The 17,308-nt window shown below is 35.5% G+C and overlaps 1 protein-coding gene across 6 annotated transcripts in view; it reads right to left on the reverse strand.

Annotated features, from left to right (window-relative positions):
* CSMD3 (CUB and Sushi multiple domains 3) overlaps positions 1 to 17,308 on the reverse strand; it is a 467,721-nt gene that overhangs the window by 138,814 nt on the left and 311,599 nt on the right. For all 6 annotated transcript variants that reach the window (XM_032442883.1, XM_032442886.1, XM_015856173.2 and 3 more), the window contains 5 exons: positions 16,625 to 16,816; positions 13,952 to 14,078; positions 13,056 to 13,258; positions 2,666 to 2,857; positions 312 to 450 (listed from right to left, as the gene is read on the reverse strand). In XM_032442883.1, the coding sequence (XP_032298774.1) occupies positions 312 to 450; positions 2,666 to 2,857; positions 13,056 to 13,258; positions 13,952 to 14,078; positions 16,625 to 16,816 (853 nt within the window). The remainder of the gene's footprint in view (positions 1 to 311; positions 451 to 2,665; positions 2,858 to 13,055; positions 13,259 to 13,951; positions 14,079 to 16,624; positions 16,817 to 17,308) is intronic.

Below are 17,308 nucleotides of genomic sequence, written 5' to 3' on the forward strand. Positions count from 1 at the left end.
CTTTTTGGTGAGTTATTCTACAGCAACTTTTCAGGAAAAGAATATCAGTAAAATGAGAACCATCCCAATACATATTAGTCAGAGCAAACAGAGTCATTCAACTGGAGCAGTGAGCTGCTAGGCTCCAGCTCGATGTACAGTGAATACCTTAACGTCTTTGATGAGATTGCTGACACAGATAACAATTACTTTTCACACTGATAATTAAGTGTACCTGACAGTACACCACGGTACACACAGTACACACACACTTTGAACAGCTGCTACTAGTGAAGCTACAAACATGATTTTTAAAATTATGAGAAGTTTACCTGATAAATGCTAGTGATATAACATAGTCATTATTAACAGTGATAGTCCAGTCACAGTCTCGGCTGTGGGGATAAGGATGAGGGAAATTTGGTGAAAGTATAAAACCCGATGAGCCAGTCAGGTTTCCTCCACAGGGAGCTGTGAATAAAAATAAATTGGAATTGAGGAAAGAAGGTAAAAGAAGCAAGTATAAGCACAGTGTTCACTGACATTTAATGTCCCCTAGAAGTTAAACAAGAAATAACTGAAGTATTTACAAAGCTTAAATAGAAACAAAAGCTGCATTCACATTTCTCATTAGACTAATACTTATATTACCAAGTAAAACACATGTTTAGAACTCTGTGTTCTTTCTTCTCTCCTTAACAGTATATAAAGGCTTTTCTGAAAACACCATGAGCTTGAGACATGCTCTTTCTGCAGACATTAAAAAAAAAAAAAAAGACTGGATAAGATTTTTACTTTCTACTACATGGTATAAGCATTCTAAGAGAAGTTTGTAAGGTTATGAAAAATGATTTACTTTCACTGATCATGCAACTACCTGCATTTTTACCACACATAACTGATTAGTAATTCAGATTGAGACTAATGATAATATAAAAATTCAATGAGTACCAAAATCAACAAACAAATCCTAATAAGTGCTGCTTGTGCTCTAGGAGACCAATGAAACTATCTTCATATTACATCCAGAATAAAATAAGCACATCTCTGTGTTCTTCTGAAGTTCCTAAATACTGTGTGATTGTGATTCAAAAATATAAATACTTAATGCTTAGGCATTCTTCAATGGAGTTCTCATATAAGAAGACAATAAGAGAGTTTTCTATACAACTTATGTATCTTTCTTCTTTCTATGTGTGCTTGAATTAAATTCACAAGTGTTTCAGAATCTATCACTGTCTGAATTTAATGTGTGGAATACTTCTGTTGTGTCTCATAACTTCATTTGTATTAGGGGGAAGACCAGGTCTACATACAAAGTCTAAAGGGCACTTGCCATTTATAGGATTAGACACAAGGCCTAATGCTAAGCAAACATAATAGCTCATCCAGAAAGAAAAGCATTAGCAGCTGAGATTTCTAGAAATTTCCTTCTTGTAACTGTTACCAAAGACCATGCTACCAGGGATGGCAAAGGAATGTGAATGCCCACCTAAAGCTGTTCTCCTAGCTGCAGTGCCGTTTCATATTTCATGAGGCCAGAGGCTCTTGTCTGATGATTTTAGGTGCCCTCATTTTTTCCCACACATCTTTTCAGAAGTTCAGGAATTCTTTCTTGGGATCTCATATAAAAGTCACTCAGGACGATACAACTCGCCTATTGAACATTCTCCCAGCTGCACATTCATGGATAATCCAGTTTTCCTTCTTAACTGTACAACCACAATTGAAGATCCTGTTTAAGTGGCTACCTATCACAACACCTGGAGATTTTCAGGCCAGCAGCTTCTACACACTCAGACAAAATCTTTCATCATTCTACATCACGGTACTTTATTTGATTCCATCAAAGAACATACTGGGTAAATAAATATCACTACATATTAGGCTTTGGAAGTGACAGTTTAGAATTTCTTCCAAGACCAGTAGTGATTAGGATTTACCTCAGAAGTAGTAATCTGAAGGCTTCTATCTACTAACCACTTCAGTAATTTCTTACTATTTTTTCATGATGATTCACCTAATCAAGTCAAATCCTTTTGAACTCATTAATGAGCTTTGTTATTCTGAATAGCATTAGAGACTGAGACAATATTTACAGACAAAGAATGTATTTTCATTTTTACTAGCAAAAAAATACTGCACGAGCAGAAGTGACCCACTATCACTGGTTGTCACTGCTGAAGCACACCACCCACTGCCTCACTGTGTTCACATCCACTATCTGGTCTCCAGAAACACTCAGCAAGTGTTGAAAAATGTCAATGGGTGTCATTCTTTTCCTCATTAAAGAATTCAGTGACACATCTTTGTTTCATACACACTCCCATATCAGAAATCATTTTGTCATACTACCCCTCTGCTGCCATCTGTCACACAGCAACAATAGGTAATGGAATACTGCTTAGAAGGCTCAGCTTCTACTGCCATACCACCAACATCTGTCTCTGATATAATGGGCCAACATCATAAAACAGGAGGCATTACTTTAAGATCAGCCATCGTTTTACCTAGTAATTACAGAGGAAAGATTTTTGTAAAATTCACTGAAGATTTATTCAGAAAAAAAAAAAAAAAAAAGATGAGTATGTATTAGTTTCCTAACATAAAGTTTGTGGAGAAGTGTGATTAATCACACCAAAATTTCAAAATTTTGGAAACCATTTTTGTATTGTCTTCAGCATACCTATGCAGACTGGTGGGTTGGGCTGCCAGAAGTACCGATTTTCTACCTGAATGCAGGTTATCCTTTCATCTCCTTGCAATTCATATCCAGGGTCACACTGAAAAATCACAGTGTCTCCAGGCTCTCTTCCATCCCCATTTCTAGTTCCATTCATGGGGACACCAGGGTCACGACAGGCAGTAGCTACAGAACCTATCAGAGAAAGTGAGAAGAAAAAAATCAGCTTTTCTACCCATATTTCTCATATTACATTCTTCTAATCTGGTAACTGCAAATCCAAAATTTTATTATTCCTAAAATGCTGAGAAATCATTCAAAACTATATAGGAAACAGTATGGCTTTTATAGTTATTTATTATTTATTATTATTGTTTATTTTTCCTGTAGAGTTGATATAACAATGGAGAAACATCTATTTCTGTCCTAGACTCTTCAAATTTGAATGTGGTAGACTGGACAGGAACATTGCACTAGTACATAAATTATTTACTACTCAGAGAATGGCTTATAATATATATTATTAACATTTACTCCAATAATAAATTTGTTATAATGAATTGTTCTAATTAATAATTTTGACACACTTGGCATCATATATTCACCTTAAAAGGACATAGAAATAACATATTTCTTTTCTACTATTATTATAAGATATATAAAATTATCAGAAAAAAAGAATTTCCAAATACAGATATATACATACACATTAGAGGGACAAGGTTAATAAATATTAGTGTAAGAAAAAAAAAAAAAAAAGGAAAATAATATTTGTATTGTATATCATTATAAAAATAACAGATTTATTGAGAGCTGACAGATATTAACTGTATATTCAAATGAAACTGCTTAATTACATCTTTCCGTAATTTCTACTCTAATTTTTAGTTTCTGTTTCACATGCCTGACTCTAGACCATCATTAATATTGTTCACAACGCCGGTTAGTTTGTTTGCTTGATTTGTAAGAATCATAGAATCATAGAACCACAAGGTTGGAAAGGACCTATAAGATCATCTAGTCTAACCGTCCTCCCTTTACTATACCTACAGGAAACCCCTAAACCATATCTCCTAGCTCCCTATCCAGGCACTTCTTGAGCACTGCCAGGGATGGTGACTCCATGACATCCCTGGGCAGGCTATTCCAGTGCCTGACCACTCTCTGAGAAAAAAAGTTCCTTCGTATGTCCAACCTATACCTCTTCTGATACAACCTGTGGCCATTACCTCAGGTCCTGTTCATTGCCTGGCAGAAAAGGCCAGGCTCCTCCTCATCACAACCTCCCCTCAGGAGGTTGTACAGTGCAATGAGGTCTCCCCTGAGCCTCCTCTTCTCAAACCCAGCTCCATGAGCCACTCCTCGTAAGACTTGTGCTCCAGACTCCTCACAAGTTTTGTTGCCCTTCTCTGGACACGTGAAGGACTCCACAAGAAGGGGGTCTATTATCATTATCCGTGTCATTTGGTCTGCGTATTCTACTTTGTATATCTTTTTATTCTGTTTATTTCTGATATATATTTTTTTCATAATCTTTCATCAACGTAATTTTTGTCTCCTAGTGAAATCTATTGTTTTACTTGTTGAATAGATATTCCAGAAAAAGAGATGATTACGTTCCCCCACCCTCCTTGCCCTTAGATCTGTAGAGATCTAATCACAACTTTCATTGTTCCACATGAAAAATTGTAAAGCAGAATCTTCAAGAGCAATAAAGTCCCAAAAAACTTTGCTATCATACCTGAATCATAGAATCATTCAGGTTGGAAAAGACCTTAAAGATTATAGAGTCAAACCATGACCTAACCTTACTACCCTTACTAAAAACCCTCCGCTAAATCATGTTCCTGAGTACCACATCCAAACAGTTTTTAAACATATCCAGGGGTGGGGTGGTGACTTAACCACCTCCCTGGGGAGCCTATTCCAGTGCTTAACAACCCTTTCTGGAAATAAGTTTTTCCTGATAGCCAACCTAAATGTACCCTGGTGCAACTTCGGGCCATTTCTCCTAGTCCTGTCACCTGTCACCAGTGAGAATTGACCAATCCAGCTCTCTCAGGGCTAAGCACCTTTCAGATATTGGAAGAGATCACTGAGGTCTCCCCTCAGCCTCCTTTTCCCCATACTAAACAGCCCCAGTTCCCTCAGGCTCTCTTAATAGGGCATAAAATGCAGACCTGGAATTTTACTGCAAAATAAATGAAAGATTTCAAACAGATTTGTCTACAGATTTTGTTGATATGGAGCATAAAAACATTTTGATATATCTGTTTAATAAAACATATCAGAATACATTGAAACAATCAGATAAAGTACTGTAAACTGATCTTTTCTGCTACAGAAATGAATAAGTTAATGCCACAATAGAAAAATGTATGATTGTTCATGAACCCAAGCAATTTGATATGTGGCTAACATCCCAAGCTGACAGCTCTATTTTCACGCAAGAAAAATACATTGAAACATGATATTAAAAGAGTGACATGGCACAAATAAACTCCACTGATACTAGGACCAATATAATAAATGTCAGATTTTTTCCTGTTAGCAGTGATTTTTAAATTTAGTCTTGTAATGCATGCCAAGACCAGTATCATTAAAGAATCAGAATATCAGCCCTGAGACAAAATTACTTGTTCATTTTGATTAATTTGTATGTCTTCTGGAGAGAAAAGATATAATAAATTATTTTGTTTATTTTATTTTGTTTTAATTCATTTTACTCCAGAGCATAAGATCAGGACAGAAGCTGTGAAACTTTTCAAATTTCAAGCTCTTCTGAACCTGTAGTACATCAAAATAAATTTTTCCTTAAGTTATTTAAATCAGTATGTTTTTCTAAACTCTTATTACTTCATAAAAAGACCTATACATTTACTCAGATGAACTGCCAAATGAAGAATTTTTTTCCTAACATCTAAATTAAACTTCCCCTCTTTTAGCTTAAAGCCATTAACCCTTGTCCTATCACTGTTTGATTCTGTAAAAAACTGGTCTCCCTCCTGCTTACAAGCTCCCCTAAAGTGCTGGACAGCCACTAGGAGATCTCCCTGTAGCCTTCTCCCGGCTGATGAAAAGCAGTTCCTAAGCCTCTCCTCATGGCCCTCCTCTAGACCTGACTCCTGAGCACAATGGCCTAAATCTGAACTCAGTGCTCTAGATGGAGACTCATGAGAGTACAATAGAGATTGATAATCACTTCCCTCGCCCTGATGGCAACCCCTATATTGATGTAATCCAGAATGCAATTTATCTTCTTGGCTGAAAGCACACACTGCTGACTCATGCTGGGCTTTTCAGGTTACCCCCAAGTCCAGGTCTGCACATACACCTGGGATCATTCCAACCCAAGTGCAACACCTAGCCTTGTTGAACCTCATGTGAGCTAACTTCTTTCAACTATCCAGGTTCTGCTGGATGGCATCCCTTCCTTGTATTGTGTCTGCCTCTTGGCCAGCTTAGCACACATTCAGCTTACTTTGGCCCATTTATCCAGTCTATCCAAGTCACTCTGTAGTGCCTTTCACCCCTCTGGCAGATCAACACTCCTTCCCAGCTTGGTGTCATCTGTCATCTGCAAAGTTACTGAGGGTACACTCAATCCCCTCATCAAGAACATTAAGATGCTAAATTGGAGCAACCCCAGTAATGAACCCTAGGGAACTCCCCATCATGACTGGTCGCCAACTGGATTTAACTCCAATGACCACAACTCTTTAGGCCTGGCCCTGCAGACAGTGTTTCACCCAGTGGAATGTATGACCATCCAACCATGGGCAGACAGCTTCTCCATGAGGATGCTGTGAGGGAGAGTGTCAAAGGCCTTACTGAAGTCCAGGTAGACCACATCAACAGCCTTACCCTCATTCACTAAGCAGGTCTCCTTGTCATAGAATGAAATCAGGTTTGTCCAATAGGATCTACCATTCATAAACCCATGCTGACTGGGCCCAATCCCCAGCTTTACCTTTAGGTGATCCATGATGGCTAGAGTTTTTCACTGGAAGTAGAGTACGCAGTATTTGTAGCACCTAACGTATTTACCATTAGGAAATCATTTATGCAGTCAGATGACAGAATGTCAGTTCTGTAATGCTCTGTATTATTAGCAAATACAAACAAGAAGATACCCTATGAGAGAATACTGCAAAATCAGTTTGACGTTACTGTTCTACATGCAAAACATATTATGAGAAAATATTCTAGTGAGGCAGGATAATTTTATATGTATATAAAGATATGAAACATTCCCTTTAAATGGTTCCTTCAGACTAATTCCTGTATATGTCAATTGATCAATCCACGGACTATTTTTCAGGATGAAATGATTACAGATATGCTTCTTTGCATACAGAAAATAAAAATTACTAAGCCCTGGCCTAATGCCATTTTGTTCACTCACCATGTCATGGAAATGTAGGGAGGAGAAAGCTTTGCTGAGATTATACTCATTTTTCAGTAAATTAAGAAAAACAATTTTGGTCTCAAAGTTGCATCAAGAGAAAAACTTTATTACTACACCTGCCTCTTACTCCTCTCATCCTCTTACTTTCAATTGTGACTAAAAACTTAAAATTGCATATGTGGATACAGGCCAAACTACAGTACCCTTCTAATTATGTCACAGAAATCCATTAGGAAGACAACAGTTACGTAAAAAGCATTGGAACCCAAGTACTTTTGACTAATGAAAGATGAAGAATTTATTATATGTTATTAACTAAATCTTCTTTCTTTAACTGAAAATTATTTCAAATTATTGTACAAACTCTTATGTTTATACAGAAACTCTAAGTCCTTAAAATGTTATAACAGAAATATTTGACTGTTTTGTGAACTATCTGGATCAAAGTCAGTTTTAAAGAATTTGATGAAAAATAATGGATTAACTAAAAGATTACTGAAGAAAACCTCTTTTGAAATATAAAATTTATTTCATTTATAGCATTATGGTTACATTTAAAGATACTTGACTATTTCAATTTTATCTTGCTTATGGACAACTCTAAACCACTTAAGTGAATTCCAACAACATATGTTGAATGGAGTTTAAATCAAGACGGTTCAATCTTCAGTGTAAATAAAATAGGCGATTTTTGTGGTGACAAGAAAACTGTTTGTTTATACATCATTTCAAAATTGCTTACAATTAACCTAGTTTTTTCAGTACTTCCTTTCCACTTTCAGCTATCCATCCATTAACTTCAGGTCTCTCTAGTTAAAAGCCATTAACAGTGCAGCTTATACAGAAACATTAATAGTATATGCGTGCACAAAAGACAGATATTTTATATACTCTATATGTATATATGTAATGTAATTTCCAAGAGGATACTTCATCACTCTCTGTCGCTACCAGAAAGGATGTTGCAGTGAGGTGGGGGTTGGTCTCTTTCCTCAGATGACAAGTGATAGGATGAGGCAACAGCCTCAAGTAATGCAGAAATAATTTCTTGACAGAAAGGATGGATCAGCCTGCACAGGTAGTTGGTAGACCATCCCAGGAAGTATTTAAGAGGCGCATGTATGTGATACTTCTATAAGTACGTGGTTTAGTGTTGAACTTTGTACTGTTAGGTTGATGACTGGACTTCATGATTTTCCTGCCTAAATGTTTTGGTGATTTAATAGGATTGAAATAATGGTGCATGAGAGATTAATACAGATATCTTGTTTTCTGCACAAGTAGCACTCAGACTATTTGCAGATACGGAAAGATGGCACTGACACATCCCTCTGGCATCATGTTCAGAGGATGTTGAATCTATGGAAATGCATCAACTCCACCAGGATCTTGTAGTAGACACTTCATGAATATTGAAGTCATGTAAATAAAATAATTTATTTGAAGCACAAACAATTACTATATATTTTTTTTCCACTTTGATGTTCCAATTCTTTTTTTCACTTCTATTTCTTTCCCTTTCTCTCCAATAAACTACTTTGAGCCTGATGATTTGAAGCTATGTCAGCTGAAGAAAAATTTCTATTGTGATTAGTACATTTGTCAAGTTCTACGATATACAGTTCATGTCTCTGTTAACTACATACACATTACATTCTCTTTCTTGCAGAAATTCAAGAATTTGAATTTTTTGATACTGATTAAATTATGTTTTTCTTCTTACTATTTATATAATATATCAGCTTTTCTAGGCTTTCCCCTGCTTTAATTTGGTGATCTCTTCTGTTGCAAGTTTTAATGGATACAAATTAATTTTCTGTATTTATAAGTCAATTTAAAATTATATTACATTATCAATTGTGTCTATCTTCAGTTATTAAATGAATCCTGCATGGGAAGAGTTGATAAAAATGAGATCTTGAAACTTGTTTCTACAAAACAAAGCAACTGTGTTAAGAAAATAATATAAAAGTAAAGCATTCAAGGTCTTCAAATGATTTGAACATACATTATCTGTTGTCATTGGCATTACTCTTTAAATGAAAGCACCAATAATCTAGTTAATACTCATAATCTATGTCATAACATTGCAAGAGGAAAGTAAAAGCAGATACCTCCCATTTGAGCTTTCTATTTTTAATTACACTGCAGCTAAAGTACATAGACACCATCTGTTTCACTCAGACAACATTATATTTTCAAAGAAAGTATTCAGAAGCTTGAAACAAAACAAAATAGAATTACTTTTCTTTTACCCTCTCTCCTCAAAGATAATTCTTTCCTGGCTAGTAAAATAGTATGAACAGATAGCAACATAATAATTCTGGTTGGATAGTTAACATTGCATTATTTTGAAAACATTCAACTAGGATAAAAAAATCTCTATGATTCTTCTAATAAGACAATAATATATATATAATCAAATTGTGCAGCATATTGTATTGAGAAAGATCACAGTGATTCTGTGAACCCAGACTGAAGAAATAGAGAAATATTAAAGCACAAACATTTTATGTATCCTTTAAATACTAAATTATAGAATTATAGAATCACCAGGGTTGGAAAAGAGCTAAAAGATCATCCAGTCCAACCATTCACCTATTACCAATAGCTCCCACTAAACCATGTGCCTCAACACAACATCCAGTCTTTCCTTTAACACCCCCAGGGTCGGTGACTCCACCACATCCCTGGGCAGTCCATTCCAGTGCCTGACCACCCTTTCTGAGAAGTAATACTTCCTAATGTCCAGCTTGAATCTGCCCTGCCATAGCTTGAAACCATTCTCTCTGGTCCTATCACTAATGACACGAGAGAAGAGGTGACCCCCAGCTCACTACATCCTCCCTTCAGGAAGTTACAGAGAGCAATAAGGTCTCCCCTGAGCCTCCTCTTCTCCAGCTCTTTCAGCCTCTCCTCATATGGTCTGTACTTCAGACCCCTCACCAACTTTGTTGCCCTCCTCTGAACATGTTCCAGAGCCTCAATGTCTTTCTTGCAGTGAGGGGATAAAATAAAACATCTCTCATTTTGAATGAAGTTCTAAAAAACATTTTCAGGTAAAACATTGGAACTTTAACAGTAACTGCTTATAGCTTTATTCCCATAACACATCCACTTAAGCACATAACTCCATTCTTACTCTGCATATATATATTTTTTTCCCCATTCAACCTAAATGACAACCTGAATAAACTCAGTACATAGTCATAGAATAATTAAGGTTGGAAGAGCCCACTAAGATAGAGAGCAATGTAAGGTGAAGGTACCTGGGGATCTTGGTGGACAGCAGGATGACCATGTGCCAGTGCTTTGCCCTTGTGGCCAAGAAGGCCAGTGTCATCCTGGATTGCACTAGAAAGGGTGTGGTTAGTAGGGCGAGAGAAGTTCTCCTCCCTCTCTGCTCTGCCCTGGTGAGACCACATCTGGAATATTGCATCCAGTTCTGGGCCCCTCAATTCAAGAAGGACAGGGAACTGCTTGAGAGAGTCCAGTGCAGAGCCACAAAGATGATTAAGGGAGTGGAGCATCTCCCTTATGAGGAAAGGCTGAGGGAGCTGGGTCTCTTTAGCTTGGAGGAGACTGAGGGGTGACCTCATTGACCTTTCTAATGTTTACAAATATGTAAAGGGTGAGGGTGGATGAGGGTTGAGCCAGGCTCTTCTCAGTGACATCCATTGACAGGACAAAGGGCAGTGGGTGCAAGCTGTGTTCCTGTGTGACCTAATCTGGGTTTTTCTGCTCTGGACTAGGTGATCTTTCAAGGTCCTTTCCAATCCATGTTGTTCCGTGGTTCTGTGAAGTTCATCCAGTCCAACCATCAGCCCATCACCAGAATGCCTACTAAACCATGTAACTCAGTGCCACATCTACACTTTTCTTGAAAACGTCCAGAGACGGTGACCCTATCACCTCTTTGGGCAGCCTGTTCCAATGCACTACCAAGCTTTCTAAGAAGATTCCTTTTTTTCTATTATCCAACATGAACTTCCATTAGAGCAATTTCACTCCATTACCTCACACCCTATTGCTAGTTGGAAATAGATTATCTTTAAGGACCACCCCAAACTAAGCCATTCTAATAGCCTGAGAAAGATGTTGACTCCCATCTCATTACAGCTTTCTGGTAGCTGTAGAGAGTGACAAGATGTCCCCTGAACCTCCCTTCTACAGACAAAACAATACCAGTTCCCTCAGCTGCTCCTCATAAACCTTGTGCTCCAGAACATTCACAGCTTCCATGCCCTCCTTTGGACATGTTTCAGGGCCTTTTTTATAGTGAGAGGCACAAAACTGAACACAGTAATCAAGGTATGGCCTTACTAGTGCAGAGTAGAGAAGGACAATCACCTCCCAGCTCCTGCTGACTGCACCATTTCTGATATAAGCCAGATGCCACTGGCATTCATCGCCACCCAGACACACTTCTAGCTCATGTTCAGTCAGCTGTCAGTTAATACCTCTATATCTTTTTCTCCACACAGCTTTCCAGCCACTCTGCCCTTAGCCTGCAGCATTGCATGAGGATTGTGATTGAAATGCAGGACTCAACATTTGGTCTTACCATACTATTGGTCTCAGTCCAGTAATCCAACTTGGTCAGATCCCTCTGCAGGGCCTTCATACGCTCGGGCAGATTGACACTTCCTCCCAGCTTGGTGTCATCTGCAAACTTACTGAGACTAAACTCAATCCCCTCTTCCAGATCATAAATAAAGATATTAAACAGGGCCAGCATCAATACTGACCCCTAGGGAACACCACTTGTGATTGGTTGCCAGCTACATTTAACTCCTTTCACCACCACTGCCTGGGTCTGATAATGCTTCCTGTATTCCTCAACATTAGATAAAATAGCATAGCTGAGACTAAAAACAGTTAACAAAATGGAAATAATAACAATAATAACAATAATAACAATAATAACAATAATAACAATAACAACAATAATAACAATAATAATAATAATAATAATAATATAGTTGTGAAACTAAGGAATTATAAGTTTTATCCACAGTTCCAAATAAATAAATAAATTAGATGGAAAAGAGTCACTCATTACAAGTCAAATACATTTCACATTGTCTTATCATTCACATACTTCATTCTTCATTCAAATCACTGTATGTGTACTCACGCATTTTTCATGCATGTTGAAAAAGTGAGAATAGGGCAAAAATTAGGTAATACAGCTACCAAGTACAAAGTAAACAATGTTATCATTACAAATTACATCAATCCATATTAAAAACATTTCTACTGCTTTATAAAATGATGGAGTTCATATGTACTATACTTGGAAAAAAAGAAAAAAAATCAGTGAGCAGCAGTGTGGTCTAAATAGATCTAATTATATTATTTCTTATATTTCAATTCAAAAAGTATTTGAAGGGATGTAATAACAGTTAAATAGCTGTTTAGATTTGTCAGCATTCTGCCATCTGGTAAAGCCAATGAGATGAAATAGTGTTAGAAGACAAAAAGGCACTGCTGTTTCTGCTATGCTATTTCCTATTTCATCCTACACAAGCGCAGCAAGAATAAAAATCTGCATAGATGTCTCTGAACGCAGAATTTTTCATTGATTAGAAAAGGATGAAGCTTTTAACATTACTATATCACCCCCTTTATGAAAAAAAAAAAAAAAAGAAAAAAAAAAAAGAAAAACCAACAAACACTAGTGAGAACTGTAAGCAATCCTACACCTTCCAAGTGGCTTTTGAAACAAAGCCAAGACATGGATTATTAATTATTATTTATAATAATAATAATAATGAAAACATAGCTTTACAACAAATCTACTAGTTTGGACAATCTCTTTCCCTCCAAAATTAGAAATGTCACTTATTTCAATTGTTGCCAGCAGTACAATTAACTTTAAGTGAGCCAACTCATAAAAATAAATGAATGAATGAATGAATGAATGAATGAATGAATGAATGAATGAATGAATGAATGAATGAATGAATGAATTCATCAACTTACTTGAAAACTGTATGGCAAACCCAGATTTGCTGATATAAAAATCTGTGTCAAACTGTATTGTTACTATGTTGAGTGTACTGTGAATGCCTTCAGGAACTAGAGATCCACTAATTTCCTTGAGTAACATCTCATTCTCAGGTGGTCCATCCCATACTCGTAGAATATCATGTGATGCCTCAGTATCAAAAGCAAGAAACTGGAGGCTGTGAGAACACCATGTTATTATTGTCAGATTTCATTCTGCTTATTAACTTAAAAACACCCATAATCCTACAAAACCAAACCAAACCTAACCAACTAATAAACCAAAACCAACCAAACCCAAAGTAAGAAAGCAAATAAACTTTAATTTCTGAGTGTAACATTCTAAAATATTTATCTTAGTTTTACCTTTAGGTGCATATAATCTTAATACAGAAATACATTTGAAAACAAAAGTCTTTTGTAGCTAGTAACATTAGAATTTGTGAATCATGAAATAAATTCATCATGTTAACTATTCAAATAATCTGTAGGCATCCACAGGCTTTCTGTAAAATAGTTTCATTTTTCTTAAAACAGTGTTATGAGCAACACTATTGCATTCCTTGAAATTTGGTTTCTATTAGATATATTTTCTGTTAATAGTTGCAGTTTGTACATACAAGGTAGTTTAAAATTCTTAAACATTTCACAAAATGACAGGAAATTTTCAGGACTGATCTTCATCAAACAGCATGAATTGAAAAACAAATAGTTTCAAAAGCAAAGTACATATTTAAGCTGAGTATACCATGAATACTGCCCCTGAACTGCATCTTAAATTCTAAATCTTCATTTTCCCCCCAGACAAGAACAGACAAAATTTGCTTATTATATATATATAAAATATTTATTATAAGATTCATTTTCAATACCTGACAATATTTCCTGGGTCTACTTCAATCACCCACATGCAACGCAGATTGTTATCGTAGGGAAAAGGATAGCCAGGAGATAAGATTCTTCCTGATGATTCTCCTTTAAATCGGCCTCCACACTCAGCTAATGAAAACATTGCATAATTTTACTATTAATCCATTGTAGATAGGATTCAAACTAATCATCTCTGCGATCAATTTGTACATCTACTCTTTTGCTGAACAAGTAACATGACTGAAACACAGTAAACCTGACTACATGCCCTAAAACTGTAAGATAAAATATAAAGACTTCAGATACTTTAAGAAACTTGACATGTTTTTACTTGAGTATTTTTATTTATTGAGTATTGAGTATTAAAAATAATAACTAAAAAAAAACTAACAAACAAGAAAAACAGAAACATTATGCTACTTTAAGCCAGTAGAATTAAATTAACAGAAATACATATTAATAAGTAGGAAATAAAATTTAGAAAATAAAAGAGGAAAGACATTAAAATAAAACAAACTTGTTGGAGTGAAAATCTTTCAATTTAGAAAATAAAAAAGGTGTAAAACATCTTACCTGAGACTTGTCCTCACAGTGGAGCTATAATATTTCTTAGAGGGTAACAGGTGGTAAGTAGTTCCCTGTTAGTTGGCCTCATCTAGTCAGTCACTAGGCAAGACTGATCATTTCTAGTGATACCTAGATTTTTTAAATACAGACCTTTAGGCCTTTAAAGCTTTCTGATTCCTCTTTCCTTTCTCTTAAAGTCCATTTAATGCTTTCTCTCTTATGAAGTCTACAGTCAGAATAATGCCTTGATTAGATTAGATTGGCATAATTACAGTACAGTTTTGTTTTGATGAAAAGAGTCAGGGCTGTACTTGGAAGTGATCATTTTTGAAGAGCTGGCAAAAACTTCAATACAAACAAAAAACAAAACTTCAATAAACAGAAATCCATAGTTGAAGTTGGACCTTTTTCATTTACAAAACAGAGCTGTTCAATGGTCTTTTAAAAGACCACAAAAAAGTATGATTTACGAAATGATTTTACTTATTTATTTGTTTTCCTTTATTTTAACCTTTTCCATAAATTAGTGAAAGTACATAGATAGCAATACTTAGGTGATCTTTTGAATGGCTTATATTGTTTTTATTTATTATGGTAAGGCATTTTTCTTTTCCTAAGTGGTAAAACCTGCTACTTGCACCCAGAGAAGAGTTAAACTGCTGTAAAACTGCTGTGTATATGAGCAATAGTCTCTGTCCCAAGCTGAGGATTGCTTAGGTTTGGCTGGATAGATGTTAAAGTAATTTTAATTGAAACAAGTGATACTTTTCTATAGTGAAACTTATGAATTCAAAAGGTTTTTGAATAACAGTTGCAAATGATGATGTTGATTTACACATACCTTCCAAATTTTCATGTTAATTAAGGATCACTGCAGGTGCTTAAAATGCTATTAAAGGGATCCATTGTGTAAAACGCCAAACCAATTCACATCTAGGTTTCTTGGGTTGAAAAACATATAATAAAGTTCTAATTATGTCTTAGTAATGGCCTTCCAGTATACAAAGGGAGCATATAAACAGAAGGGGGAGCATCTGCTTACAGGGGTGGATGCAGATAGGACAATGGGGAATGGTTTTAAATTAAGACAGGTAAGGTTTAGGTTAGATTTTTACACAGAGGGTGGTGATGCACTGGAACAGGTTGCCCAGGGAGGTCATCGATGTGCCACCCCTAGAAGCATGTAAGGCTAGGCTGGATGTGACTCTGGGCAGCTTGATTTAGTGATTGGTGACCCTGCCCATGGCTGGGAGGTTGAAACAAGGTGATCATTATGGTCCTTTTTAACCCAGGCCATTCTATGATTCTATAAAGTACATTGTTTTCAGTCAAAATAAAAACTGAATATATAATGTATAATGAAATACAAAGTGCATTTCATCCTTTACTTTCTATAATCACTCATTCCTTGTTTCATCTAAGTGAAGATGAAAGAAAGATAGTTACTGGAGTACTTCAGTCTTTCTCCCCTCTAATGGTAGAAATTGAGCTTGTAGCTAGTGGCACAACATATAAAGTTATTGCAACATTATAATAAAGTTTATAATATCATGTTATGCATCACAGCACCAAAAACCAAGTAATAAAAACACAATATGCCTCCAGATATCCTAGTGACTTTATATGTTGTTGTTGTGGGGGTTTTTTTTGTTTGTTTTTTTTTGTTTTGTTTTTTGTTTTTTTCTTTCTAAGTTTATTTTATATTATTTGTAGGTAAAAATGTGAAAAGATTTTTCTAGCATTATGTCATTAATATACAATTAGGAAAAAAGAAGCATCCTAGTTTTATAATTCCTCATTAGATGAATATTCTTCTGAATTTTGGATTAATGTTTTTATCTTGTCAATTTTCTAACTATAAAGTTATTATATGCTAGAAATATTCATTATGAATAACCGTTTAATGATTATTACCTTTATTTTTTAAAACTGAAAAAGACAATGCCACTGATATAGACTTATGTAAGGTATAGATTTGTATATGTAGAGATCAGATTTCACATTGTTCTAACAGTTTTTGCTAAGCATAAGGGTATTTTTTATCTTTCTTGCATATAAAGAGTAGTTTAAATAATTAAAAAATAAAATAAAAAATGAGGGTCTACTACCGATACATGACGGAAGAGGATAGTCCCATGCCCTTCTTTCTCCAGTCATACACTTGAGAAGGCTACTTCCATGGAGAGTGTAACCTGGATTGCATCCATAAATTATAGTGCTTCCAGCAAAGTGACCCTGGTCACTGATTTTATATCCAAACTGTGGCACACCAGGGTCTTCACAATGTGAAAGTTCAAAACCTATGGCAGGAATAATTCACTCTTGTTAAAAAAATAAAAAATAAAAAAATCAAACAGATAAATGCATTGATGAAATTTAGATTTTCTCTTTTCCAATGAAAATAAAATATTTTCAGAATTCACACAACAGTATATTTAAGGTTTCTTCTGTTTTTGTAAACTGTCTAAGTACGCTGTCCATATCCCTCACTTATATCTCAGAATAGTACTGTCTATCAAGTTGAGCCTGCAAAATTGTTATAGCACTTTTTTTTCATAAGAGCTCGATTAAGGACTGAAAATGAATTTCACAATATCTATCAATCAGTTCTAAAACAATATTATAATTTATAAAATAGCAGTTAAAATGAATTCTTACTCATTTTGATGATAATCTAGTCTGTGAATGTACATTTATAGGGTCATGAACAAACGTGCACAGTAGATTTGTTTGTTACTTTGCACACTAATGAGAATGGCACAATAGCACCTATGGCAACAGAGAAATACTGT

Source organism: Coturnix japonica, chromosome 2, assembly GCF_001577835.2.
Source record: "Coturnix japonica isolate 7356 chromosome 2, Coturnix japonica 2.1, whole genome shotgun sequence".
Classification (NCBI taxonomy): domain Eukaryota; kingdom Metazoa; phylum Chordata; class Aves; order Galliformes; family Phasianidae; genus Coturnix; species Coturnix japonica.